The sequence below is a fragment of the Dasypus novemcinctus genome, chromosome 25 (genome assembly GCF_030445035.2).
Source record: "Dasypus novemcinctus isolate mDasNov1 chromosome 25, mDasNov1.1.hap2, whole genome shotgun sequence".
Lineage (NCBI taxonomy): Eukaryota > Metazoa > Chordata > Mammalia > Cingulata > Dasypodidae > Dasypus > Dasypus novemcinctus.
The window spans coordinates 60,578,404-60,605,964 of NC_080697.1; the positions used below are offsets into that span (position 1 = coordinate 60,578,404).

At 49.1% G+C, this 27,561-nt stretch overlaps 2 protein-coding genes across 2 annotated transcripts; one reads left to right on the forward strand and one right to left on the reverse strand.

Annotated features, from left to right (window-relative positions):
• Positions 1–737: 737 nt before the first annotated feature.
• Positions 738–10,934, reverse strand: LOC139437590 (mucin-2-like). The gene is made up of 2 exons (XM_071211864.1): positions 10,819–10,934; positions 738–10,597 (listed from the first exon to the last, which is right to left on the reverse strand). Exons 1-2 carry the CDS (start codon positions 10,932–10,934, stop codon positions 6,736–6,738), a joined length of 3,978 nt encoding a protein of 1,325 aa, XP_071067965.1. The 3' UTR covers positions 738–6,735.
• LOC101436251 (serine protease 52-like) lies at positions 2,007–27,561 on the forward strand. The gene is made up of 5 exons (XM_058288044.2): positions 2,007–2,126; positions 11,254–11,449; positions 12,126–12,367; positions 13,494–13,636; positions 27,275–27,561. Exons 1-5 carry the CDS (start codon positions 2,045–2,047, stop codon positions 27,539–27,541), a joined length of 930 nt encoding a protein of 309 aa, XP_058144027.1. The 5' UTR covers positions 2,007–2,044; the 3' UTR covers positions 27,542–27,561.

Consider the following 27,561-nt stretch of genomic DNA (forward strand, 5'->3'; position numbering starts at 1 on the left):
TCCGGCCGCCCGCGCCCCAAGGGCCCTTCCTCGGTGTCTTCATTCCAGTTTTCCCAGTGGAGGCCTGTTTCCTCCCGGGACCTCCCCACATCGATCCTCTCGGGCGATCCTTGGACACCACGGCCTGATGGTGTCGAACCAGCGTTCCGGCCTCCGTGGTTCCACCTCCAAGGACTGGATGGGAATTCAGAAAGTCACGCCCGTTCATGCCCGTGTGCAGCGAAACCAGAGGCGGCGGAAGAGCGTGGGTGACTAGGGGGTGCCACTCCCGAGGGGGCGGCAGAGACCCCCAGCTGGCAGCAGCTGGGGCCGCGGTGGGAAGGCCCCGGGGCCCGCCTGGCTCTGCTCCCCAGGGCAGAACCCATAGCCCGCCTCCACCCTGCTGCGCGCTCCCACCCGGCTCTGGGTGAGCAGGAACCAGGGCGGCTGCCGGCGCGGGCGGAGGAGCAGGCCGGGCATGGGCGCTGGCCCCCTCCACCCGCGGGGCCTGCTCCCCTCCAGCGGCTGCTCCCGCCCCTGGTGCTCTCCCGCGGCAGGCGCCCCGACCTCAGGACTGAACGCGGCGGGAGAGGCCGTGACCGCGGCTGCAGGCCCCCGCACGTCCTCCCTTGCCCAGACCCCCGGCTCCGGCCTGGGCCCAGTGCCCCCTGAGCCGCTGTCCTCAGGGCACCCTGGCAGGGCGCCTGACCCCGTGAGGCTCCAGGGCCGCAGGGAGCCGCCCGGCTGCTGCATCCACTGGGCGGTGCGGGCCTGTCTCCCGCAGCCCACAGGCCACCGCGCGGCCCCGGCAGGCAGCGAGCGGCAGTGGTGAGCAGGGAGGGATCAGCGACGGAGGCAGAGCCCCGGGCTTCGAGTCTGGGTGGACGGAGGCCAGGGGCCCGGGGCTCGACAGGCCACGGCAACAGCTCCGTGTGGCTTGACCTAACGCAGCCCCTGCAGCTCCGGTACCCTCTCTCCTCTTGTGCTCACGCCCAGCTGGAATGCTCTTGCACCCAGGCTCACCCCAGGGCTTGTTCCTTCTACGGTCTCCCCAGCGGCCCCTTCCCCCAGCCCTCTGCCCCACTCCGTGCTGCTCTGCTCTCGGTCGGGTCCCTTCTCCAGCCCCCAGGGACACCCCTTGCATTCAGGTGGCCTCTTTGCTCAAGTGTCTCCTCCAGCTGAAACACGAGCAGCAAGAATATCAAGAACATGTTTGTGCATCTTGGTGCCACGCTCCAAGCCTGGCATATAGAGAACGCTCCAGAAAGAGCTGAAGGAACTGACCAATGACCCAACCAAGGTAACACACCAAAGAATGCCGCCCACCACGGACCCGTGGATGGAGCTGCACTCCATGCTCCCTTGGTTCACAGAGGCTGCTGCAAGCGCACCAGGCTTCCCAGGAAGATGTTCCTAGAGGTGAAGCTGGAGAATCAAGTCTGGGGACGTGGTATTTGCCTGGTGCTGTGCGCCAGGATACCCACAGGAGCGCCTTGTCCTGTCTCAGTAACTACGTATGTTCACACCACCGCCAGCCCCACTTTGCAGACGAGAAACGTGCGGCTCAAAGCTGAGCGACTCTTCTAAGGGCCCACGGGAGAGGGAGCGGCGATGTGCGCTCTTGTCTGCCCGGGTCCGGTTCTGAGCTCTCTCAGCCGTACTCCGGGTCTGCTTGGGTCAGCACCTGCAGGTCTTCTCTCGTTAGCTTGGCTGGTCCTGGACGGGGCCTTCAAGCTGTTCGGCCCTGGCACATCAGCGAATCTGGGATGCCCTGACCCGCGGGAGCACCGCTGCACCCTCCCAACCGCCCCTGCTCTCTGCTGGCCTCCCCGGGGGCTAGAGGCGCTGGCCCGCTGCAGCCATCGGGCTCTGTGCTCGGGCTGCCCCTGGCCGCCTTGTCTGGGCCGTGCCCGCTGCACACAGGGCTGCATTGTGACCTCGGTGGTCAGGCGGAGCTGGGAGTCAGCGGGCCCAGGGGCCAAGTCCTGACCTTGGGCCCTGCGCAGCGCAATGGGCAGCCTCACCTGAAGCCTCTCCGCCGGCGCGTGGTCAAGGCCAGGGTCCCATGACATGGTGGAGGGGCGGGAGAGCGGCGCTCCTGCTCCCGCTCGCCCTGCTGCTCCCCTGGGTGCACGGCTCCCTTGCACGTAGGTCTGGGGGTGTCCTCCGTGCCTCTCTGGGGCGTGAGAGCCACCCGGGGGCTGGATTACGGTCGGTCCCTAGGGCGCTGCCCGGGTGGGATCCGGGGGCTGAGCTGCCAGTAAGCCCTCGTGTGACTTTGATGCGGGGGGCCTGGGGGTCCCACTTTGAAATCATTGCTCCTGCAACAGCCCAGAGTTTGGTATTTGTGCCACGAACCTGTTGTACTTGTATGTGTGTGTGTGTGTGTGAATTTAAACATCTCTGTAAGATTCCAAAGTTTCGCAGAGTGGAAAGTCGACACAAGCACAGCCTCTGAACGGGGCAACTGTCATCAAGCCAGAGGTGCCGCCTGGCCACGCCTGCAGCTCTAAGGCCGGTGGTCCAAAAATGGGCTTTTCTGCTGCTTTCTCTTTGAAAATATTCTGAGGAGAGTGTGGAGCCTAATTGTTGTAATGCAAAATCCTATCATGATGTAACTCTATAACGAAGGCAGAGTATTCAACTCCCTGGAGCCTTATTTTATCCTCAGTCATCATCATGTGGTTGACAAACATCAAAGCCCGTCGTGACATGCCAGGAGCTGACTCAGGAGCTGGGCTTACGTAGAGAGTGACCTACTCAGCGCCCACACTTAAGTGAGGGGGAGAAAACATTAGACACGTGGAAGAGCAAATGCGTCCATCTCAGCCCCTGCTGGGGGGTGTTTGTTGGGAACTGCTCTAGGCGGGTGGTCGCCCTGACTGACAAGGCCAGGCTGGCACTCAGCTGATGAGAGGAGACAGATTTTCAAGCAGAAACCGTGCCCAGGCGCCGAGCAGGGAAGGAGCTGGGTGCGTCGTAGAGGCAGATGGGCCGGCGAGCTGGAGCGGCGCGTGGGAGCGGGACACGGGCGAGGTGGGCTCAGGGCGGCAGCGGGGCCCGCTCAGCCAAGCCTGACGAGAGCCCGTGAGGACTCTGGCTTTGTCCTGGTTCTAACGGGAAGTCACCAGAGTCTACAGGGAAGAGTGAGAAACGAGAGGCGCCTGAGAAGATTCCTGGCTGCTCCGCAGAGGGGCCTTGCGGGGGAGAGTGGGAGCGGAGCGGCGCAGCGCGGGTGCCGGCGTGGCGGGTTCTGGGGGGGACAGCAGCGGCGGGTTCTGGGCTGGGTTTGGCGGGGGCCTAACTGGACTTGCTCATGAGTTGGATACGGGGAGGGAGGGAACGAGGGAGCCATCGAGGACCACTCTCAGGTGTTTCCTTGCTAGAGCATCCAGGTGGGTGGAGTGCCATTTCCTGAGCTGTGGGAGCCTATAAGGAAGCAGCTCTGGGGGCACAAGCCCGCTGACCCCCCAGCTTTGGCCGCGCTGAGCTGGAGAGGCCTCACGCTCCCGGGAGGCGCCGTGTAGGGCAGTTGGTGAGGGAGCTCGTCTGAGATAGAGGGGGTCGTCGTCTGTGTGAAGATGAGGTGGGGGTTACGGCCCAGAATGGGGTCACCCAGCCCGGGCGTGCGGGAGGGCGGGTCCCGGAGGGAGGGGAGAACGTGGCGGAAGAGCTCGGGAAGGCATAGCGCGTGACGGAGGGAGAGGACCGGCCCGCGCGTTCACCGAGGAAGGTTCTCCCGGAGCTGCCCCAGGTTGCACCCCGTTTCTGTGGCAGAACTCTGACTTCTCTCTCGTTGGTCCCATCTAGAGTGAAATCAAGTACCATCCAAAAAAGTAGGTGGAAGGATGCGCTAGCCATTGTCCTATTAAAGGGAAGGGAAGGGGGGCCTGGAAAGGCTAAGTCCACTGCTCCACGTCACACGGCTGACAAACGAGGGGACCGGAACTTGCACATCACACAGCCAACAAACGATGGGGCCAGAGCTTCCACATCGCACAGCTGACAAACGAGGGGACCAGAGCTTCCACATCACACAGCTGACAAACGACAGGACCAGAGTTTCCACACTGCACAGATGACAAACGAGGGGACCGGAACTTCCACATCGCACAGCTGACAAATGACGGGACCCGAGGTTAAACTCGGGACTGCTCACCCCAAACCCCACCCTGCCTCTGGCACAGCGCTGCTGCAGCGCTGCGTGGACTTCCTGTGCCAACGCCACAGGGCTCCCGCTCATGCCTGCCCCTCTTGCAGTGTCAGCAGTCGGTGGACAGTCCCTTCCAGGTGGGGAACTTCCAGGCAGCCCTGGGCGTTGAGGCACAGGGAAGCCACCTGGATTCTAAGGCGGAAATGAGATTTTCTGTCTTATTCTGATTTGGTCACACCCCGGGCTCCAGATCCGCCAGCCGCCTGGGAACATGTGTGCTTGGGTGTGAGGCCGTTTCACCGCGGGGTGGCCGGGGGCCCCTGGGGGACATTCCCGTGACGCCTTCTCCCCGCGTGCTCTGGGTTCCGTAGCGCTTCCCTGTCTGCAGAATATACAGACCCCTCGGGCCCCGGGGACCCCAGCCCACGACGCGGGCCTCGGCCTCGCAAGGACCGTGAAGTGCTGCGTGAGCTTTGACAAGGTTAAACATTAAGGACATACAAACACTGAAGGTCTTTATACACTCATAAGGCTTTTCATGGGAGTAAGCTGAATTCCCATTAACAGCCTCACATCAATAGCCACAGCGTTTAAAACGTTGAAGAGAAGTCATATGCCGCTTAAGAAAGACTGATTAAGAAACGGAAGCTAAAATGAGCTGTGAGGTTTATGGCTTTAGAGACAGCCCTTCTCTCCACCGCGCCCCCTACCCCCCAGCACAGCTTTCCTGCTCGCGGCTCACAGATCGGGTGATGAATGCTCAGGGCAGAAGCTCTCAGCCCGCTCCAAGTTCACCTGAAAAACTGTCCTCCAAACCACACGCCAGCATTTTGCCAAATAAGGCTATCTAAGAACTGAGCAGCTCTTTGCTGACACGCTCAGAGCTCTGAAGCCGCGAGCAGGGTGACGAGAACAACAGGGCTTCAGGATCAGACACCTGATTGAAAAGCCCTGCTCTGCCTCCTGCCAGCAGAATGACCTTGACAATCACATGCTCTCGAGGCTGCTTCCTCACCTATGAAAAGGGAGTAGTAACACCTACACCTACCCTGGAGGTTTTCTGGGATTGTTAAGTGTGACACACACAGGATAGAGGCTGACACCATAGTTGCTCAATCGCTGTAACTAGGCATCAAAACTAAACCAGGGCTAATTTGATGAGGATTTTAATATAACTGTGTCTCTGAACTGACCCCTAATTATCAGTAATCTTGTTTAAATATTCAGAAATAATTTCCCAGCATGTTATTATAAATTACCAATATTTTCTAATGAATTCTGATGCATTCTTTTTTAAAATTTTAAAATTTAATTTTTAGTAGCGAAGGCATACCGTACAGGATTTCCTCACGTCAGCCCTCCACCGCCTCCTTGTGTCATTGTGGAACCTTTGTTACAAGTGAGGAAAGAGCATCGTCAAAATATTATTTCTAACTGGGGACATTTAGTGACTTTTCCCCACAACCACCCTGTTATTAACACCGCGGATTAGTCTTGTATATTTGTTACAGTTCATGAGAGAACGTTCTCATATTAACTAAAGTGTTTTAAAATTTCCCAGAGACCAACATCGCTTTACTGTCTGTTAATTCCGATTCCCTTGTGGGTCCTGACAAATCGGACCTCCCTCTCCGCCTGAGAGCCGGGCGGGTGCTGGCGAGCACGCTCTCCCGTCTTCCCCAGTGTCAGCAGCGGCGAGACAGGTCCCCAGGCCCCGGCTGCCGTCGGCTTCGGGGGACGGCCCCGCGACGGGCCCTTCTCTCCCCTCCCCCGGGCCTCCGATTCAAGAGCTCAGCGGGCAGGGCCGCCGGGCCGGGGCACCTCGGACGCGAGGTCCTCCGTTCAGGCCCCGTGGCCAACGAGTGTCACCATCGACGGCCAAATCGCTGCTGTCAGCGTCCACCGCCCCCCCTCCTCCCTTCCCCGCGCTGCCCCCTCCCGGCCCCTCCACCCACCATTTCTTCAGCTTGTATGAGCTGGTTCCCAGACGTGCCAGACTCTAACCTGGCTGATCGGAGGTAAGAAAATTAGCCAGACAGGCAAGGATTACAGTGGGATGGTTACAGACAGTCGTCTAGATAACAGGTTTACAACGTCTGATGACCAGCCGTTAGCCTTCTGAAGGGAAGGCCAGCGTGTCTGCGGGAAGTGTTGATAATGCCAGCGCCTTCTGGAACCCGGAGGGAAGGAAGACTCAGAGGCCCTTGAGCTGCGCTCGGCGGGAGACACAGCGCACTAGGTGGGCAGAGCCGGTGAGGGGCCAGGAGCAGGCTGGTGCTCTAGAAGGAGGCACGGGGCAAGGCCCTGAGACGGGGCAAGGAGCTTCTGGGGACCCGAAGACAGGCTGGAAGACAGAAATCTAGAGATGGTGACAAGGCTGTGTCAGGGAGACAGTAAGTGGCGGTGGAGGTAGCGACGTGCCGTGGGGGTAATGGTGGTGTGTGGTGGTGTGCAGTGGTTGTGACATGTGGTGGTGGGGTGTGTGGTGGTTGTGGTGTGTGGTGGTTGTGATGTGAGGTGGTTGTGGTATGTGGTGGTTGTCGTGTGTGGTGGTTGTGATGTGTGGTGGTTGTGATGTGAGGTGGTTGTGGTGGTGGTGGTTGTCATGTGTGGTGGTGGTATGTGGTAGTGTGTGGTGGTGATGGTGTGTGGTGGTTGTGTGTGATGGTTGTGGTGGTGGTTGTCATGGGTGGTGGTGGTATGTGGTGGTTGTCGTGGATGGTGGTGGTGGTGGTGTGTGGTGGTGTGTGGTGGTTGTGATGTGAGGTGGTTGTGGTGGTGGTGATTGTCATGTGTGGTGGTGGTGGTGTGAGGTGGTTGTGGTGTGTGGTGGTTGTGATGTGAGGTGGTTCTGTGTGGTGGTGGTGTGAGGTGATTGTGGTGTGTGGTGGTTGTGGTGTGAGGTGGTTGTGGTGTGAGGTGTGAGGTGGTTGTGGTGTGAGGTGGTTGTGGTGTGTGGTGTTGTGATGTGAGGTGGTTGTGGTGTGTGGTGGTTGTGGTGGAGGTGGTTGTGGTGTGAGGTGACTGTGGTGTGTGGTGGTTGTGGTGTGAGGTGGTTGTGGTGTGAGGTGGTGGTGGTGGTGGTGGTTGTGGTGGTGGTGGTTGTGGTGTGTGGCGGTGGTGGTATGAGGTGATTGTGGTATGTGGCGGTTGTGGTGTGTGGTGGTTGTGGTGTGTGGTGGTTGTGGTGGTGGTGGTTGTGGTGTGTGGTGGTTGTCGTGTGGTGGTTGTGGTGTGAGGTGATTGTGGTGGTGGTTGTGGTGGTGGTGGTTGTGGTGTGAGGTGGTTGTGGTGGTTGTGGTGTGAGGCGGTTGTGATGTGAGGTGGTTGTGATGTGAGGTGGTTGTGGTGTGAGGTGGTTGTGGTGTGAGGTGGTTGTGGTGTGTGGTGGTTGTGGTGGAGGTGGTTGTGGTGTGAGGTGGTTGTGGTGTGTGGTGTTGTGATGTGAGGTGGTTGTGGTGTGTGGTGGTTGTGGTGGAGGTGGTTGTGGTGTGAGGTGGTTGTGGTGTGTGGTGTTGTGGTGTGAGGTGGTTGTGGTGTGTGGTGGTGGTGTGTGTTGTGATGTGTGGTGGTTGTGGTGTGTGGTGGTTGTGGTGTGAGGTGGTTGTGGTGTGAGGTGGTTGTGGTGGAGGTGGTTGTGGTGTGAGGTGGTTGTGGTGTGTGGTGGTTGTGGTGTGAGGTGGTTGTGGTGTGAGGTGGTTGTGGTGTGAGGTGTGGTGTGAGGTGGTTGTGGTGTGAGGTGGTTGTGGTGTGTGGTGGTTGTGTGTGGTGGTTGTGTGTGGTGGTTGTGGTGGAGGTGGTTGTGGTGTGAGGTGGTTGTGGTGTGTGGTGTTGTGGTGTGAGGTGATTGTGGTGGTGGTTGTGGTGTGTGGTGGTTGTGGTGGAGGTGGTTGTGGTGTGAGGTGACTGTGGTGTGTGGTGGTTGTGGTGTGAGGTGGTTGTGGTGTGAGGTGGTGGTGGTGGTGGTGGTTGTGGTGGTGGTGGTTGTGGTGTGTGGCGGTGGTGGTATGAGGTGATTGTGGTATGTGGCGGTTGTGGTGTGTGGTGGTTGTGGTGTGTGGTGGTTGTGGTGGTGGTGGTTGTGGTGTGTGGTGGTTGTCGTGTGGTGGTTGTGGTGTGAGGTGATTGTGGTGGTGGTTGTGGTGTGAGGTGGTTGTGGTGGTGGTGGTTGTGGTGTGAGGTGGTTGTGGTGGTTGTGGTGTGAGGCGGTTGTGATGTGAGGTGGTTGTGATGTGAGGTGGTTGTGGTGTGAGGTGGTTGTGGTGTGAGGTGGTTGTGGTGTGTGGTGGTTGTGGTGGAGGTGGTTGTGGTGTGAGGTGGTTGTGGTGTGTGGTGTTGTGATGTGAGGTGGTTGTGGTGTGTGGTGGTTGTGGTGGAGGTGGTTGTGGTGTGAGGTGGTTGTGGTGTGTGGTGTTGTGGTGTGAGGTGGTTGTGGTGTGTGGTGGTGGTGTGTGTTGTGATGTGTGGTGGTTGTGGTGTGTGGTGGTTGTGGTGTGAGGTGGTTGTGGTGTGAGGTGGTTGTGGTGGAGGTGGTTGTGGTGTGAGGTGGTTGTGGTGTGTGGTGGTTGTGGTGTGAGGTGGTTGTGGTGTGAGGTGGTTGTGGTGTGAGGTGTGGTGTGAGGTGGTTGTGGTGTGAGGTGGTTGTGGTGTGTGGTGGTTGTGTGTGGTGGTTGTGTGTGGTGGTTGTGGTGGAGGTGGTTGTGGTGTGAGGTGGTTGTGGTGTGTGGTGTTGTGGTGTGAGGTGATTGTGGTGGTGGTTGTGGTGTGTGGTGGTTGTGGTGTGAGGTGGTTGTGGTGTGTGGTGGTTGTGGTGGTGGTGGTTGTGGTGTGTGGTGGTTGTGGTGGTTGTGGTGTGAGGTGGTTGTGGTGTGTGGTGGTTGTGGTGGAGGTGGTTGTGGTGTGTGGTGGTTGTGGTGGTGGTGGTTGTGGTGTGTGGTGGTTGTGGTGGTTGTGGTGTGAGGTGGTTGTGGTGGAGGTGGTTGTGGTGTGTGGTGGAGGTGGTTGTGGTGTGTGGTGGTTGTGGTGGTTGTGGTGTGAGGTGGTTGTGGTGGTGGTTGCGGTGTGAGGTGGTTGTGGTGTGTGGTGGTGGTGGTGTGTGTTGTGATGTGTGGTGGTTGTGGTGGTGGTGGTTGTGGTGTGAGGTGGTTGTGGTGTGAGGTGGTTGTGGTGGTGGTGGTTGTGGTGGTGGTGGTTGCGGTGTGAGGTGGTTGTGGTGTGTGGTGGTTGTGGTGTGAGGTGGTTGTGGTGGTGGTGGTTGTGGTGTGTGGTGGTTGTCGTGTGGTGGTTGTGGTGTGAGGTGATTGTGGTGGTGGTTGTGGTGTGAGGTGGTTGCGGTGTGAGGTGGTTGTGGTGTGTGGTGGTTGTGGTGTGAGGTGGTTGTGGTGGTGGTGGTTGTGGTGTGTGGTGGTTGTCGTGTGGTGGTTGTGGTGTGAGGTGATTGTGGTGGTGGTTGTGGTGTGTGGTGGTTGTGGTGTGAGGTGGTTGTGGTGTGAGGTGGTTGTGGTTTGTGGTGGTTGTGGTGTGAGGTGATTGTGGTGGTGGTTGTGGTGTGTGGTGGTTGTGGTGTGTGGTGGTTGTGGTGTGAGGTGGTTGTGGTGTGAGGTGGTTGTGGTGTGAGGTGTGAGGTGGTTGTGGTGTGTGGTGGTTGTGTGTGGTGGTTGTGTGTGGTGGTTGTGTGTGGTGGTTGTGGTGGAGGTGGTTGTGGTGTGAGGTGGTTGTGGTGTGTGGTGTTGTGGTGTGAGGTGGTTGTGGTGTGAGGTGGTTGTGGTGTGTGGTGGTTGTGGTGTGAGGTGGTTTTGGTGTGAGGTGTTGTGGTGTGAGGTGGTTGTGGTGTGAGGTGGTGGTGGTGTGTGGTGGTTGTGGTGTGTGGTGGTTGTGGTGTGTGTTGTTGTGATGTGTGGTGGTTGTGGTGTGTGGTGGTTGTGATGTGAGGTGGTTGTGGTGTGTGGTGGTTGTGGTGGTGGTGGTGGTGGTGGTTGTGGTGTGTGGTGTTGTGATGTGAGGTGGTTGTGGTGTGTGGTGTTGTGATGTGTGGTGGTTGTGGTGTGTGGTGGTTGTGGTGTGAGGTGGTTGTGGTGTGTGGTGTTGTGATGTGAGGTGGTTGTGGTGTGTGGTGTTGTGGTGTGTGGTGTTGTGGTGGAGGTGGTGGTGGTGTGTGGTGTTGTGATGAGGTGGTTGTGGTGTGTGGTGGTGGTGTGTGTTGTTGTGATGTGTGGTGGTTGTGGTGTGTGGTGGTTGTGGTGGCGACGTGCGCTGCTTGACTCGGCGTCCCGCCACTCCGCGCTGGTCTGTGGAGTGTGTCGCGCTCTCCCCGCGAGCCCACGCGTCGCGCCTCGGGGCGGCCTGCCCAGGCGCGGGGTAGCTGGGAGCCGGCACCTAAGGACGCGCCTCAGCCCGGCCGCTGGTGGCGGGAGCTCGGCCAGGCACCGTGGCCGGTCACCGCGACGTAACCGTGCCGCGTCTCTCCTTTAAAATGGGGTGATGCTAGTTTCACTTACCTCACAGAATTTGTCTTGAGAATTAAATTAATATAGCACCTAGAGAATGGTAAGTGCTCGAAATATCAGACTGACTGTATTCTTTTCTCTCTTACTCAAATGTGACTGAAAGTTATCAAAAGTTGCTAAAAGTTCCACCCCGTAGGAGAGGACACTCTTTGCTCCTCTTAAGGTGAGACAGGGTGGCGCCTGGAACTCCGGCTGGGGGAGAGGTGCCCTTGGCCGGGGGCTGGGGGGGACGTGCCCTGGCCGGGGCGGGGGCTGCAGGGCGCAGCGGGCACGGCGGGCCCCCCTGCCTGTGGCATTCCCGGGGCCTGCGGGCCGCCGGGCGCAGTGCGGGGGCAGCTGGGAGGACACGCGACGAAGGCGCCGTCCTCAGACAGCGGCGCCAGCCCACAGGCCAGCGGGCCCTGGCCCTCCTCGCGCCCTGGCACCCTCCGCGGCGCGGTGCCTGGCGGCGCGGCCGCCCTCGTGCTGGTTGGCAGGACCCTCCCTGGCGTCCGCCTGGCCGAGCCGCTGCTCTCTGTGCGCCGGGGGAGAGAACGAGGCGGTCGCACTTGACCTTCCTTCCAAGCCGAAAGCCTTGACCACTGGGCCCTGCCCTCTGCTCTGTTCTCCTTTTAGTAAGATGTGGCCAAAGAATTCACGCCAAGTCTTTGACGCCCGGCATCTCCCACATCGTCGGCGGGGTGCCCGCCAGGCTCAGCGACTTCCCGTGGCAGGTGGCCATCCTCCACGGGGGCCAGCACCTCTGCGGGGGCTCCATCCTCAGCGAGTGGTGGGTCCTCTCCGCCTCTCACTGCTTCCAAGGGAGAAACGCGTAAGTCCTGCCAGCAGAATCTCTGAAAAGGCAGCGTGGTGTTCCAGTATCTGCTCATAAGCCCCCGGGGCCCCACATCCAGGGTGGTCAACCGTGAAGAATATCGGGGACACTGGGGGCTGCCCGCTCTGCGGGACGCGGCGCTGCTCTCCTGCCGGGAGCGACACGCCTGGTCGTGTGTCCTCTGAACGGACGCTCCGGGGACTTCTCAGCCTCTTTCCAGGTAGTTGGCGTGGCTCTGCTCAGCCTCTGGGAAGGGCCTTCCTAAGCCCTGGTTGACCCTGGCCAGAGAGGAAGAGACCCCAGAGGGGCCTGTGGCCTTCACAAGCTCCCCAAGTCAGCATTTTCACCAGGGCCTCGATGTTGGTTATACAGCCAGCCCAAAACTTGTTGAAAATCAAGGTCAAGTCTCTCAATTACTTGTGCGTAATAGCATGACTTCACAGATGCACCGAGTTGAAATTATGTGCCCAGGCAGAGACCATCGGGCCTAGAGCCGGTGGAAACGGGCAGCACCGGAGCGCGACGGCCTCCTGCTGCCCCGCTCTGTGTCGAGGGCGCCGCCTCCGTCGCCCCCGTCACCGCCTCCGACCTGTGGAGCGACTTTCTCTTAAGGCTCTCGTTTTGCGCTTTTGCCACTTACCCTTTTTTCCTCCTGCTTTTGTTTTGGAACAAGGTCTGATTTGGAGGTCTCCTACGGTGAAGAAAACTTACACCTCCAGAACCTGACCAGGCTGAAAGTGGCCAGCCTCATTCCTCACCCCAGATTTAACCCCTGGATCCTGGACAGTGACATAGCGCTGGTCTTGCTCAAATCCCCGTTAAGCTTCAGTGTCAGGAAATCGCCCATCTGCCTCTCCGAGGTCACCGACATACACAAGTGGGAGAACTGCTGGGTGACTGGATGGGGCATCACCGGTGAGTTCCAGAGCCCAGCGGGGCGGGGGGCACCGCCGGCTGCTCTGTTTAACCAGCAGCAAACTCCGGGGACCCTCCCGGGCCTGGGAAATCGGCCTGGTGGGTCCAGGGACCTCAGGTTCTGACGTGAAGCTCCATCACGAGCTCCTGCGGGACATGCATCCCAAAGAGGGCCTCGGCATAACCCAGGCAGAGGTTTTCAGAGCTTGAGGGGCGACCCGGAGAAATTCTGAGGGACATGTTGATTGGCAAAGGGGTGGCACAGAGTGCCAGGCTCTGGGGAACCTGCGCCATTTCCACCTGCTCCAGGGTCTGCTCCAGGTCCTGGTGTCAGCTCTGCTTCCTGCGACACAGCGCTCCCTTCCTGAGATACGGGAAAGCGCAGAGCCGGGCCGGGGAGGGGGTTAGGTGAAGGTGCCTTTTCCGCAACGCCAGCCCGTGCCCCACTCCCCGCCCCTCCCAGCCAGCCCCAAGGCTGCACCCTTTCGTCATCAGAGATGGAGCGGCAATTCTCCTGCCGTCGCTGCTCCCCAGAGCAGGCGCCCGAAGGGCTGCCCGCTTGCCCGGGGGCTGCTTTAGAATTCCTCTTTGGGGACTGTCCTCAGAAGGTCATCGCCAGCTTCCCATGGGGCCCTCTCTTAATCTGGCATTCCCCTTCCAACGCATATTCACTGGCCCTCTTGTAGGCCCCAGGCAGGTTTCCCGCGCCATTCTCGGTTTCTCGGCGCGGCTCTTGCCCTCCCAGCCGTGAGCCCCTCGGGCAAGCTCGTCCATCCTCACCTGCTGCGCGGGTGCTCTCCTCGCGTTCGTACTTACGCTGACGCGTTTGAGGGAACTCCCTCTCCGAGGCCCTCCTGGAGCCTGGCGCCCGGGCAGGGCGGGAAGGCAACGCACTGTGGCCGAGACCCAGCAGGGACCTTTCCTGGGGCGCTCTGGCCTCATGGGAGGTGGGCTCGGAGGCTCCTGGGCCCCCCACCCACCCTCCCTCTCAGGAAACCCGCTGTTCGCTGGGCCGCAGGGCGGCGCCTCGTCATTGGGGTGGGGAGATGGGACGGGCTCGGGGCTCGGCTCTGCCCGCAGGACCCGCTGTGGGCTCAGGCCTCCCCTCTGCGTCCTCTGGGGCCAGTTCCAATGCAGGCGAAGAGCCCAGTGCTGCGCAAGGTCGAACTCAAGCTGGTCAAGTGGAAAAAGTGCTCCAACTCTGTCTTCCTGCTCACCAAGAACATGCTGTGCGCCATGGACCCCGAGGGTGGGAAGGATGCCTGCCAGGTAACGAGGCTGCCCCGGGCTTGTGCCAGGGCTGCCCGAGGGGCCGGCCCGCGCTTCCGAGAGACGTGCGTGTCTGATAAGAGCAGGCGCTGCCACCCCGGGGAGGCCGGGAGAGCCGCCGGTGAGGGGGCACGTTCTGGAGCCAGCCCGCCCAGCTCCCCTCCCTGCTCCTCTCCTGACCGCCTGCTCTGGCGTCCTCCCCTGCAGAAGGGGACACTGGTAGCTCCTGCCCTCTGGCGTTGGTGTGAGGGTTAAGGTCAAGCGCGCACAGCGCTCACACAGCGGTGCAGCCCAGCAGTGCCTGCCCCGCGTGCGGTGTCCTTCTCCACCGCCCCTCACACCTGCTGATGGCTCTATTGGAGGCAGAGAGCACGCACAGCGCTCACACAGCGGTGCAGCCTAGCAGTGCCTGCCCCGCGTGCGGTGTCCTTCACCACCGCCCCTCACACCTGCTCATGGCTCCGTTGCAGGCAGAGAGCACGCACAGCGCTCACACAGCGGTGCAGCCTAGCAGTGCCTGCCCCGCGTGCGGTGTCCTTCACCACCGCCCCTCACACCTGCTCATGGCTCCGTTGCAGGCAGAGAGCACGCACAGCGCTCACACAGCGGTGCAGCCCAGCAGTGCCTGCCCCGCGTGCGGTGTCCTTCACGACCGCCCCTCACACCTGCTCATGGCTCCATTGCAGGCAGAGAGCAAGCACAGCGCTCACACAGCGGTGCAGCCCAGCAGTGCCTGCCCCGCGTGCGGTGTCCTTCACGACCGCCCCTCACACCTGCTCATGGCTCTGTTGCAGGCAGAGAGCACGCACAGGTGCTTCAGAGGGTTACGAATGAGCTGAATGAGGTGGGCCTATTTCAGACGGGTCACAGACACAAAAAGGCCTTGCTGTGGCCACACCCGCAAGTCAAGTACAAACCCAGGGTTCTAGTGAAGGCAGGCTGGCTCTGGGCTCTAGCAGAGCCACAACCAGATCCGCCTGGCCCGACAACCGCGCAGCGAAGGAGAGCTGCCGTTCAAGGGCTTGCCATGCCCCAGAGCTGTGCGCAGTGCCCCACAGGGGTCATCCCTTCTGTTCACACGGCTGTCCTGCACGGGAGGTGCAGCTACGACCACCAGTTCAAAAGCCAAGGCTCAAACTCTGTAAGAAAAATTTCAAACTCAGATAAACACTCACACTGTAAGTTGAACCAAGGTCTATTTGGCTGTAGAAATGTAGCTTCTTAATGGTACTATCTTTTGCCTGACATCTTTCTACAAAGAACCCCTTATCTCTAAATTCTTTTAAAATGTCACATGAACTTCCAATGCAAGAGATTTAGTCAAGAACAGTTTGGTTCAAAGTAAGTTGATGGGCACGGCAATTTGGCAAAGTAATCTGGTAAAGCAAAATCAAATAACCCCTTATCCTAGTTTTGCTGTTTTGTTTTGTTTTTTTATTTGTAATTCTGGGGCATAATTGTTTTTTTCTAACCTATTGTGTACCACATAGCATCTTCAAAAATAAATTTGTGTAAGCTGTGGAACAATATATATAGCTTGGTCCTATTTCGGTAAAACCAGAATGATTTATGCATATTTGCATACAAGGATGTGCAGAGTTATATTTTAATATATTAATAGATGTTGCCTTTGTATGGACTGAATTACAATTGCTTATTTTATCTGAATACATGTATGTGTACATGGTAAAGAATATTCAAATTGGACAAAAGCACATAATCTCCCTCTTCCGTTTCCTCCCCGATTCACTGTTACAGGGCTGTGTACCCTTCCTGATTGTATGATTTTATTTGTATATGTAACTACATATTTCTATTTAAAATATTTATTTAAAGAATTGTGGATAGGCTTTCTGTTCTTTTTCCATGTCTGTGAGTTTTCTGATTTTTTCAATGATTGTACATTGCTCTTTAATAGAATAAAAGATGATCCAAAAGGCTTTTGACATGAAAGGTACTATATTTGTCAACTTTCGTGCCAATTATGTCTGCTCTGCTGATCTGGTGATTTTTTAATGGTGTGTTGTTTTTCTTGTTCTTGTTTTATTAGAGAAATTGTGGGCTTATAGAACAATTATGCATAAAATACAGAATTCCCATACACAACTCGATTATTATTAGCACCTTGCATTGGTGTGGTATCTTTTTTTTTAATTGTTGAAAGCACATTTATACAATTGTACACTAGTCACTATAGACCGTGGTTAACTTAGGGTTCACTGCTTGTGTTATGCAGTCCCATGGATTTTTAAAAGTTGTTTTATTCCAGTAGCATCTATACAACCTATAATTTCCCCTTTTAGCTACATTCAAATATATAGCTCGGTACTGTTAATTATGTTCACCATGCTGTGCCACCATCCATTACCAAAGCTTTTCCATTATTCCAAACAGGAAATCTGTCCTTTTTAATCCTTAACTGCCTATTCATCGCCCACACACCATCCCCTGGTAACGTCTGTTCTAGGCTCTGACTCTATGAGATTGCTTATTCTAATTATTTCACATCAGTGAGATCATACAATATTTGTTCTTTTGTGCCTGACTAATTTCCGTCAATATAATGTCTTCAAGATTCAGCAATTTGGTAAAAAACAGTCTGGTCAAACAAAAGCAAATAACCCTTATCCTAGTTTCGCTGTTGTGGGTGTTTTGAGTTTGTTTCTATATTTGTAATTCTGGTTTTTTCCAACCTATTGTGTGCCACACACTTAATATCTTCAAAAATAAATTTTTCTAAGGTGTGAAACAATATGTCGAACTTGATCCTATTTCTGTAAAACCATAATGATTTATGCAATTTGCATACAGAAACTTGTATCAAAACTTCCTTCCTTTAGAAGGCTGAATACTATTCCACTGTGTATATACACCACCTTCTGTTTATTCTTTCATTGGTTGATGGATACTTGGGTTTCTTCTGCATTTTGGCAATCGTAAACAATGCCAGTGTGAACATCGGGGTGCAGATATCTGTTTGAGTCCCTGCTGTCATTCTTTTGGGCACGTACCTAGTGGTGGAGTTTCTGGGTCAAAGGGTAATTCTACACTTACCTGTCTGAGGAACTACTAAACAGTCTTGCACAGTGGGTACACCATGTTACATTCCCACCAGCAAGGAATGAGCGTTCTATTTCTCCACACCCTCTTTTGTAATGAGAGCCATTTTAGTAGGTGTGAAATGGCATCTCATTGTGGTTTTGATTAGCATTTCCCTAATGGCTAATGATTTTGAGCATCTTTTCATGTGGTTTTTATCCATTCACATATCCTTTTTGCAGAAGTATCTATTCAAGCCGTAGCCCATTTTAAAAATTCAGTTTCTAATCTTGATTATTACTACTATTTTGTTTTCATTTAATTTAAAATTTTGTACTTATTTAGAAAAATTGTAGGTTTACAAAAAAACCATGCAGAAAATAGTGTTCCCATAAACCCCACCCTGTTAGTAACACTATGTATTAGTGTGGTATCTTTGTTACAATTGATGAAAGAATATAACTGTACTATTAACTATAATCCATAGTTTACATTAGGGTGTATTTTTCCCCATATAACACCCTCTTATTAACACCTCACATTAGTGTGGTACATTTGTTGTAATTCATGAAAGAACATTTTTATAATTGTACTAATAACTATAGCCCATTGTTTAAAATAGGGTACATTGTGTTGTACAGTCCCAGGTTTTATCTTGTAATTTTTATTTTAGTTACAAACATATGACCTAAATTTCCCCCTTTTAACCACATATACATATATTTAAGTGCAGTTAATTACATATGCACTGTTGTGCTACCATCAACACATCTATTTCCAAAACTTTGCAATCACCCCAAATAGAAATTCTATACAATTGAATCATTAACTCCCCATTCCCTAACCACAAACTAGTCCCTAGAACCCATATTCTAGATTCCAACTCTGGAAATTTGCTTATTCTAAGTATTTCTTATCAGTGAGATCATGCAACGTTCGTCCTTTTGTGTCTGACTTATTTCACTCAACATAATGTCTTCAAGTTTCCTCCACATTTTCCCATGAATCAGAATGTCATTCCTTTTTAATGGTAATAATATTCCATTGTGTGTATATACCATATTTTGTTTAGCCATTCTTTGGTTGCTGGACACTTGGGTTGCTTCTGTCTTTGGCAATTGTGAATGATGCCACTGTGAACACGAGTGTGCCAATGTTGTTCGAATCTCTGCTTTCAATTCTTTTGGGTGTATACATAGTAAGGGCTTGCTGAGTCATATGGTAGTTCCATACTTATCTTTCTGAGGAACCGCCAAACTGTCTTCAATAGCAGCTGCATTGATTTGCATTACCACCAGCAAGAAACGAGTGCTCCTATTTCTCCACATCCTCTCCTAATAGTAATTTTCTGTTTTACTTTTTTAAATAGTATTCATTCTAGTGTGTGTGAAATGATATCTCATTGTGGTTTTGATTTGCTTTTCCTTAATAGCTAATTATGTTGAACATCTTTTCATGTGATTTTTGGCCATTTGTATTTCCTCTTTGGGGAAGTGTTTATTTAAGTCTTTTGCTCATTTTTCAATTGGATTTTTTGTCTTTTTATTTTGAGTTGTCGGGTTTCTTTATATATTCTACATCTTAAACCCATACCAGATATGCAGTCTCTAAACATTTTCTTCCATTGTGCAGATTGTCTTTTCATTTTCATGATAAAGTCCTTGTTGCATAAGCGTTTTTCATTTTGGTGAGGTCCCATTTATCATTTTTTTGGTGTGTTTCTTATGCTTTGGGTGTAAAGTCCTAGAAACCATTTCCAAACATAAGATTCTGAAGGTGCTTCCCTACATTTTCTTCTAGGTGTTTAATGGTCCTGGTTCTTATATTTAGGTCTCTGATCCATTTTGTGTTACTTTTTGTATATGGTGTGAGATAGGGGTCCTTCTTCATTCTTCTGCATATGGACATCCAGTCTTCCCAGCACCATTTGTTGAGGAGACTCTTCTTTCCTATTTGAGTGGACTTCGTAGCCTTGTCAAAAACTAATTGGCCATAAATGTAAGGGTTTATTTCTTAACTCTCAATTCGATTCCGTTGGTCTACTATCTGTCCTTGTGCCAGTACCATGCTGTTTTGACCACGTGTAGCTTTGTAATAACCTTTAAAGTCAGGAAATGGAGACCCTCAAACTTTGTTCTTTTTTTTTCAAGATATTTATTTTTTGCTATTTGGGACCCCTTGCTCTCCAAATAAATATAATAATGGGCTTTTCTCATATCTGCAAAGTAGGTTGTTGGAATTTTGATTGGGATTGCTTTGAATTTGTAAATTATTTTGGGAAGAATAGGCATCTTAATAATATTTAATCTTCCAGTCATGAACATGGAATGTCCTTCCATTTATTTAGATCTTCTTTAATTTCTTTTAGCAAAGTTTTATAGTTTTCCATGTATAAGTCCTTTATATCCTTGGTTAAACTTACTCTGAGATATTTGATTCATTTAGTTGCTGTTGTAAATGGAATATTTTTCTTGATTTCCTCCACAGATTGCTCCTTACTAGTGTCTAGAAACACTACTAATTTTTACATCCTGATCTTGTACCCCACCACACTGAATTAGTTTATTAGTCCAATAGCTTTGTTGTATATTTTTAAGGACTTTTTATATACGGGACCATGTCATCTGCAAATAGTGAAAGTTTTACTTCTTCGTTTTCAATTTGGATGCCTTATATGTCTTTTTCTTGCCTAGCTGGTTAGAAGGTCTAGTACAATGCTGAATAACAGTAGTACATCTTTGTCTTGCTCCAGATCTTAGAGGAAAAGCTTTCAGTCTTTCATAATTGAATATGATGTTAACTGTGGGTTTTTCATATAACACTTTTATCATGTTGAGGAAGTTTACTTCTATTCCTATTTTTCTAAATGTTTTTATCAAGAAAGGATGCTAGACTTTTTCAAATGCCTTTTCTGCATCAACCGAGATGATCATGTGGTATTTTTCTCTTCATTTTGTTAATGTGGTAAATTACATGAATTGATTTTATGTTGAACCACTCTTGCATACCTGATTTGCCCATTTTTAATTAGGTTGTCTTTTTTTTGTTGAGTTGAAGAATTTCTTTATATATTTTGGATATTAAACCCTTTTTGGATATGTGCTTTCCAAGTATTTTCTCCTATTGTGCAGGCTGTCATTCTATGTTCATGATAAAGTCCTATGATGCAGAAAAGTTTTTAATTCTCATGAAGTCTCATTTATCTGTTTTTCTTCTGCTGCTTATGCTTTGGGTGGAAAATCCAAGAAACCGCTGCCTAACACAAGGTGCTGAAGATGCTTCCCTACATTTTCTTCTAGGAGTTTTATAGTTCTGGATTTTTATTTTTGTATATGGTATGAGACAGAGGTCCATCTTCGTTCTTTTGCAAAGGGGGATCCAGTTTTCTCAGCACCATTTGTTGAAGAAACCATTCTTACCCAATTGTGTGGTCTTTGTGCCAATGTAAAAAATTAGTTGGCCATAAATATCAAGGTTATTTCTAAACTCTCAACTTGACTCCATTGGCCTTTACACATGTCCTTGTGCCAGTACCGTGCTGTTTTGCTTACTCCAGGCTTTGTAATAAATTCCCCCCTCCCCCTCCTCACCCCTAATGGCTTTTTTTGTTTTTATTTTTTGCTGTTTGTGTCCATTTTCTGTGTGATCTTCTGTGTCTATTTCTCTTTTTGTCTTCTCATTTTCTCCTTCTAGGATTCACCGTAATAAAATTTAAGATTGGGAAATATGAGTCCTCCTACTTCATTCTTCTTTTTCAAGATGGCTATTCAGACTGGCTTGTCCATTTCTGCAAAGAAGTATGTTGGAATTTTGTTTGAGTTTGTGTTGAGTCTGTAAATAGCTTTAGGTAGAACTGACATCTTAACAATAATTAGTCTTCCATTACATGAACGTGGGGAATCCTTCCATTTAGTTAGGGCTTCATTAATTTTTTTTAGTAAGGTTTTGTAGTTTTCTGTGTACAAGTCCTTTACATCCTTTGTTAGATTTATTCCTAGTTATTTGATTCTTTTAGTTGCTACTGTAAATGGAGATTTTCCCCCTTGATTTCTTCTGATTGTTCATTACTAGTACATATGTAATGGTATAGAAACACTTGATTTTTGGGTATTGACCCCATCACTTTGCTGAATTCATTTATTATATTTAGGAACTTTGTTTAGGACTTTTTTTTCAGGATTTTCTGTATATAGGATTGTATCATCTGCAAATAGGGATAGTTTTACCTTCTGTCCAATTTGGATGGCTTTTGTTTCTTTTCCTTGTTTCATAAATTTTGGGGCTTTGTTGTTAGGTGCATATATATTTATTATTGCTATGTCTTCTTGTTGAATTGACCCCTTTATCAGTATATAATGACTGTCTTTGCCTCTCATAAGCTTGTCCCTCATATAAGTCTATTTTATCTAATATTAGTATAGAACCCCATCTCTCTTCTGGTTACTTGTTGCATGGTATATTTTTTGCCATCCTTTCACTTTTAACCTACTTACGTCTTTGTTTGTATAGTGAATTTCTTGTAAACAGGGTATATTTTGGTCATGCTTTTTTATCCATTCTACCAATCTCTGCCTTTTGACTGGAGAGTTTAATCCATTTAAATTTGAAGTCACTACTGATAATGAAGTACTTTCTTATGCCATTTTGCTATTTAGTCTTTGTAGGTCTTATACCTTTTTCATTCCTCAATTCTTTTAATGCCTATTTTCTAATTTTTATGATTTTTTATATTGTACCATTTTGAATCACTTCTTATCTGGATATGTTTTTCATATGTTTTCCTTTTGGTTTCCATGGGGTTAAAACTTAACACCCTAAATATATAACAATCACATATCATTTGTTATCACCTTGACTTCAATAGCCTACACATACACTGTTCCTATAGCCCTCCATCCCCACATATTTTTGTGCTTGTTACAGATTATATCTTTGTATGTGGTATGTCCAAAATCATAGATTTATCATTACTTTTTATGCATCTGCATTTTAGCACCTCTAGGGAGTAAGAAATAGAGTTACATACTAAAAAAATACAACCAATAATATTGGCATTGATAATTACCCAAAGGATTACCTTTACCACAAGTTTTTATTTATTTTTTTATGACATTTTGAACCACTGTCTAGTGTCCTTTCCCTTCAGTCTGAAGAACTACTTTTGGCATTATTTGTAGGACAGTTCTAGTGGTGACAAACTCCCTCAGTTTTTGTTTATCTGAGAATGTCTTAATCTCTCCCTCAGTTTTGAAAGAAAGTCTTGCTGGATATAAAATTCTTGGGTGGCAACTGTTTTATTTCAGTGCTTTAAGTATTTCAACCTATTGCCTTCTTGCCTCCGAGGTTTCTGATGAGGAAATGGCACTTAATTTAATTAGGACTCCCTTGCACATAACACATTTGCTTTTCTCTTGCAGCATTCAGAGCTCTCTTCTTGTCCTTTGCATTCAACAGTTTGATCAGTATATAATAGGACATATTCTTCTTCAATTTTATTGTTGGACTTTCTCTGGGCTTCTTGGGTGTCCATATTCAATCTTTCCTAAGTTTTCTAAGGGGAGTTTTCTGTCATTATTTCTTTGAATATTCCTCCTTCCCCTTTCTCTTTTTCTTCTCCTTCTCAGATTCTCATAATGCATATATTGGTGTGCTGAATTACCCAATCAAAAGCAGTGGTCTTCAGCCAGCACCACCCACACCACTTCCCCAGATCTTGGGGAAGTGGAATTTTTCGTCCCTTTCTGATATCAGCGATCTTCACCAGGGCTGGACTCCGCTGCTGACTGCCCTGAGAGTGGGGGTGGTTGCAGTAACCGTCAGTGTGGACAGAGCAATTTACTAGTATTTACCAAAATTCACCAGCCTCTTCCTTCCGCTATTCCCTGGATGCTGTATGGCATTTTACTGGATTCTGGAGATTTGATAGAGCCAATTCAGACAGTTCCTGCCTGTTTAATAGTTGTTCTGGTGAGGGGACTGATTCCTGGAGCTTCCTACTCTCCATCTTCCCACAATTTCCTTCCTTTCATGATGTTTTTTGTTTTTTGCTTTAATATAATACTTTATTTTTTAAAGAGGTTTTAGATTACAGAAAAATTACATTGAAAGTATGAGAGATTCCCATGTACCCCCCCTTCCACATCATCCCCTATTTTTAAAAAATGTTATTATGATGTATCTGTAAAAGCCACTCATTTAAAAAAAAAACAAGATAAAAAATGCACATTTAAAAAGGAACTCACTTGTGGTAAGGACTAACCTACCTGCAGTGATAATCTAAAAAATAAAACTATCATTGTGACAATTATCAGTACTTCACACATCTAACAAATACTGAAGGAGGCAAGTACCATTGTTATAACTTCTTTAAGGCCCAAAACTTAAGCACAAATCAGAATTAAGAAAAACTTCAGAATGTTCACATTTGCATGCATGTTTGGCTGAACTTTCAAAGATTCCACATATAACAAGACCACAACTTTCAATCAAAATGAATATTAAAAATCTTTAAGCCTTGTGACAAACTTACTCTACAGAAGCAAGGAAAACAGAGTGAATAATAACAGCAGTATATTTCTAGGAGAGAAAGCAATCACTTATTTCCTTTATTGTAAAACAAAAGTCAATGGGTCAACATTTTAATAACACTGATTAAATTACTTACTACTCAAGAATTTGCTTTTCAAGCCGTGTCTTTAAAATGTATCATCCATCCCAGAGACACACAGGTTCTATGGTGATGGCAGATGACTCTGGAGTTCAGTGCCTCGTCAACGGACCTTACTTTGGAATTTGTGCTCCTGGGTGTGATGGAGTGGGACTCAGATATGTCCTTTTTACACATACCTCTTCTGTCACTTCTACTGAACCTGTGGTGGGCACTGGGGTTGGTGCATACTCAGGAGACTTGAATCTCTGGACTGGCATTGTGCCAACTGGGCCCTGAGCCTCAGTAGAGTTGCAACACCTACTCTCCAGTTTGTTCGACTTACCCAGGTCAGCCAGCAGGGAGGTGAGGATGGTCAACCACCACCACACCAGGGAACCGAGAATGTCTACAACTGCAAGCAAAAGAATTGCATCCATTTGCCATGTGGGATCTAAGCCCCCTCTTGATTTAGAGGTGGAGTGGACATCACCATCCCAGAGTCCAGTATAGAACTATTGTGCCTCTAGCAATGGAAGAAATTGTATCATTTATATGGATAGGGTGGCCACAGTAGTTGCTGAGGGCAGGGAGAGGGAAGAAGAGAGGTGATGTGGGGGCATTTTTGGGACTTGGAGTTGTCCTAAATGATATTGCAGGGACAGATGCTGGACATTATATATCCTGCCATAACCCACTGAATGGACTGGGGGAGAGTGTAAATTGCAGTGTGCACTATAATCTACGCAGTACAGCAGTGCTCCAAAATGTAGTTACCAAATGCAATGAATGTGTCACAATGATGAAAGAGGTTGATAATATGGGAGAAGTAGGGGGGTTGGGGTGTGGGGCATATGGGAACCTCTTATATTTTTTAATGTAACATTTTTTTGTAATCTATGTATCTTTTTAAAAAAAAGACAATTAAAAATTAAAAAAAAATATATCCATCCCTGTATTTAGATTAAATTTCCAAATCAAAAATATTTTGCTTAGAATTCTGATCCTAAGTATAAGCCATAACTTATCAAAGCATAGTCCAAACACTATATAATAATGCTATCACTTAGATTTATATGCTTCATCTGAAAAATGTATCTTACAAACAGGAGTTTAGCCCTGTTTCTCCAGAATAAATGTCCCTATGTCTAAAACTTTAAATGATAATTGAAAAGACAGATTCAAATAATTCATGCTATGCATTTTCCTTCATCAGGCTTTGATAAAAACAGAGCCATCTGGTGTTGGAGTGCCATATCCCTTCTCAGTTACACCTTCTACAGTCCCTGAAGCAGACACAATAACCATTGTTTTATTTGTTGAAGCCATTTTCTGTTTCTTAGCAATAGCTGCACAAACAGCAACAGTCTCATCACTTTCAAAGTCATAGTCAGGAATTGACTTTGGTGAGAAATCTGTTACTTCTGCTGCTTTTTCACCCTTTGTAATCTTCTGAGCCACTTTCTGCTGCTCCTGGAGTGTTCTTGCCCAAGAAAGGTCCTCTTTCTGTATTTCAGGGCTCATTGGATAGATGGGAAGGGCTACTTGAAAACTTGCAACTGCTTCATCCATTTTGTCCTTGGGCTCTCTGTTGTCATATTGTTCTTTTGTCTGTCTTCTTATCCTTTAGTTTACCCTTCCTAAAAATCTTCATTTCTAAACTCTTCTCCAAATCTCTTGCCCTTGTTTTTTCCTTTAAGGCTGCAGCACTCCCTTTAGTTTCTCTTGCAAATCTGGCCTTTGGGTAACATATTCTATAAGTTTTTGTTTGTCTGAGAAGACTTTGAACTCACCCTCATTTTTGAAGGATGGCTTTGCCAGATAGAGAATTCTTGACTGGCAGTTTTTCTCTTTCAGTACTTTAAATACATCTTATCACTTTCTTCTCTCCTCCATGGTTTCTGATGAGAGATCAGCACTTATCTTACCAAGCTTCCCTTGTGTGTGATGCTTTGCTTTTCTCTTGCTGCTTTCAGAATCCTCCCTTCATCTCTATTTGTCATTTTGAATAGTAGGTGTCTTGGAATAGGTCTATCTGGATTTATTATGATTGGGGTGCATTATCCTTCTTGGATATTGACATGTATGTCCTTCATAGGAGTTGGGAAGTTTTTGGTCATTATTTCCTCAAATATTCTTTCTGCCCTTTTCCCCATTCTCTTCTCTTTCTAGAACAACAGTAATGTGAATGTTTGTGTGTTTTGCATTGTCATTCAGTTCCCTGAGACTCCATTCCATCTTTTTCCATTCTCTTCTCTTTGTTCTCCTGTTTTTTTCCAGTCCAGATATTCTGTCTTTGAAATCACTAATTCTTTCTTCACACAATTCAACTCTGCTCTTATGTACCTCTAACATATTTTTAATCTTGTCCATTGTGTATTTCATTCCAGTGTGGTCTGTTACTTTTCTTTGCAGGCTTTCAAATTTTTCTTTATGCTCTCCCAGTGTCTTCTTAATATCCTTTATTTATTTAGTCACAATTTCTTTGAATTCTTTGAAGTGACTTAGGAGAGTTGTGTGATTATCACTGATCAATTGTATTAACTCCTGTATCTCTTTTGGGATATTTGGTTTGTTTTTTTGCATGGGCTATCTATTCCTGTCTCCTATTATAGCTTGTAATTTTTTGCTTATGTCTAGGCATCTGAATATGTTGGTGTATTTACTCTGATGGCTAATTTCTTTCTCTTGCCTATTGGGTTCTTCTTTCCCTCTTTCTTTCTTTCTTCAGCTCTTCTTTGATATTTGGTTCAGCTTATTTTCAGTCTTTAAAATTGCCCAGCTTAAGGTTTCAAAATCAGGCCAGGGACTCACTAGTGACGTGCAGATTTTCTCCCAGGGCTTGGATACAGAGCTCAGTTTTTGTTCATGTGAATTCCAGGCTGGCCAGCAGATGGCACTAGTCAACGCACCTTTCCTTTGAGGTGATTAAGTCTTGGCTTCCCTGTGTTGAATCTCCAGATTGGAAATTCAAAACAGGCTCTGCTGGCCAAATTCACTGTAGAAAAGCGCCCCAGCCTCCCCTCCCTTTTCTCTCATAACAGCTGGCAGGGAGGAAGACGTCTGCTCCCCTCTCAGTCAGCTGCAGTGGCCGGGGCATTTACCCCAGCTGGAGATCTTTAGGGGGAGGGGAGCCTGTCCCTGCTGCTGAGGGGCTTGGTAACTCATGTTTGTCATTTCGGCTTCTTCAGTCTCTCTGCCCCTCGCCCTCTTCAGAGTTGTGTAGCTCTGTCCTGGTCTGCTGACCCCCAAAGCACACCCCTAGGACAGGTTTCGGCTCTTCCTCTATTGTCTATGTGAGAGCATTCAGCTCTGCCTGTTAGTTCATCGTCATTTTCCCACAATCCTCTCCCATGATGTTTTAAGATGTGTAAATTGTTTAATATTAATGTTTTAAATCACAATAGTACAATTTTAATGCATTTATGTATATTTTGCATTTTGCACATATCAGTTTGTATGCTCACTATATTTAACCAATGATCTATAGTGAGGCATAATAGATTTTTGTCTTAGTTTTTACTTTTTGCTCTTGTGAACAATGCAGAAAGAGAATAATGGGCTGGTTGAAAATGGATTTGAAGTAATAAGGCAGGAGAAAAATTTGAAGAAGTCTGAAAAACAACAAAAGTTGTTAAAGACAAAATGGATTAGAAAACTGTTTCTCGGTATATCAAAATTGATGCCTGAGACTCGATGATAATTGATATTAATTTTTGACTAAAGTGTCTTTCATCACATTGCTTTTGACCAAATTGTTTTCTACCTTTCCTAACAGTCACAAAACTTGGAGCATAGTGATGCAGTTGTAGAGCCTAGTCAAAATGACAATGTCTGGTCATTAAAGATACCATTAGGTGCTTCTGGCCTTGTGTCCAGGTGCATGCACCTTAATAGCCATAGGATTAACTTGTTACTGTCCCTTCTACTCCCAAGAAACTTTTCTCTCCTAGGGTGACAGTGGGGGGCCTCTGGTTTGCCAGAAAAAGGAGAACAAAACCATATGGTACCAGCTGGGCATTGTTAGCTGGGGCATGGGCTGTGGTCGGCAGAATAAACCTGGCGTGTACACGAAGGTATCTAATTTCCTGTCATGGATTGATACGGAGACAGCGCTGATGGGAAAGCCCTACATACGTGAGCGAGACTCTGGGTACAGTTTTTTTCCATCACCCTGGGCCATTTTGTTACTGTATTTTGTGATGCTTCTTTTACCCTAATGATTAAACACTGCACTGCC

What these genes read in the sequence shown, in the direction of transcription:
- LOC101436251 (XM_058288044.2), top strand. Translation starts at nt 2,045, where the DNA reads ATGACATGGTGGAGGGGCGGGAGAGCGGCGCTCCTGCTCCCGCTCGCC. An exon ending in GGTGCACGGCTCCCTTGCAC is followed by an intron (nt 2,127 to 11,253) that starts GTAGGTCTGGGG and finishes TTCTCCTTTTAG; the next exon opens with TAAGATGTGGCCAAAGAATT. An exon ending in TGCTTCCAAGGGAGAAACGC is followed by an intron (nt 11,450 to 12,125) that starts GTAAGTCCTGCC and finishes TTTTGGAACAAG; the next exon opens with GTCTGATTTGGAGGTCTCCT.
- LOC139437590 (XM_071211864.1), bottom strand. Translation starts at nt 10,934, where the DNA reads ATGCCACAGGCAGGGGGGCCCGCCGTGCCCGCTGCGCCCTGCAGCCCC. An exon ending in TCCCCCAGCCGGAGTTCCAG is followed by an intron (nt 10,598 to 10,818) that starts GCGCCACCCTGT and finishes CCCATTTTAAAG; the next exon opens with GAGAGACGCGGCACGGTTAC.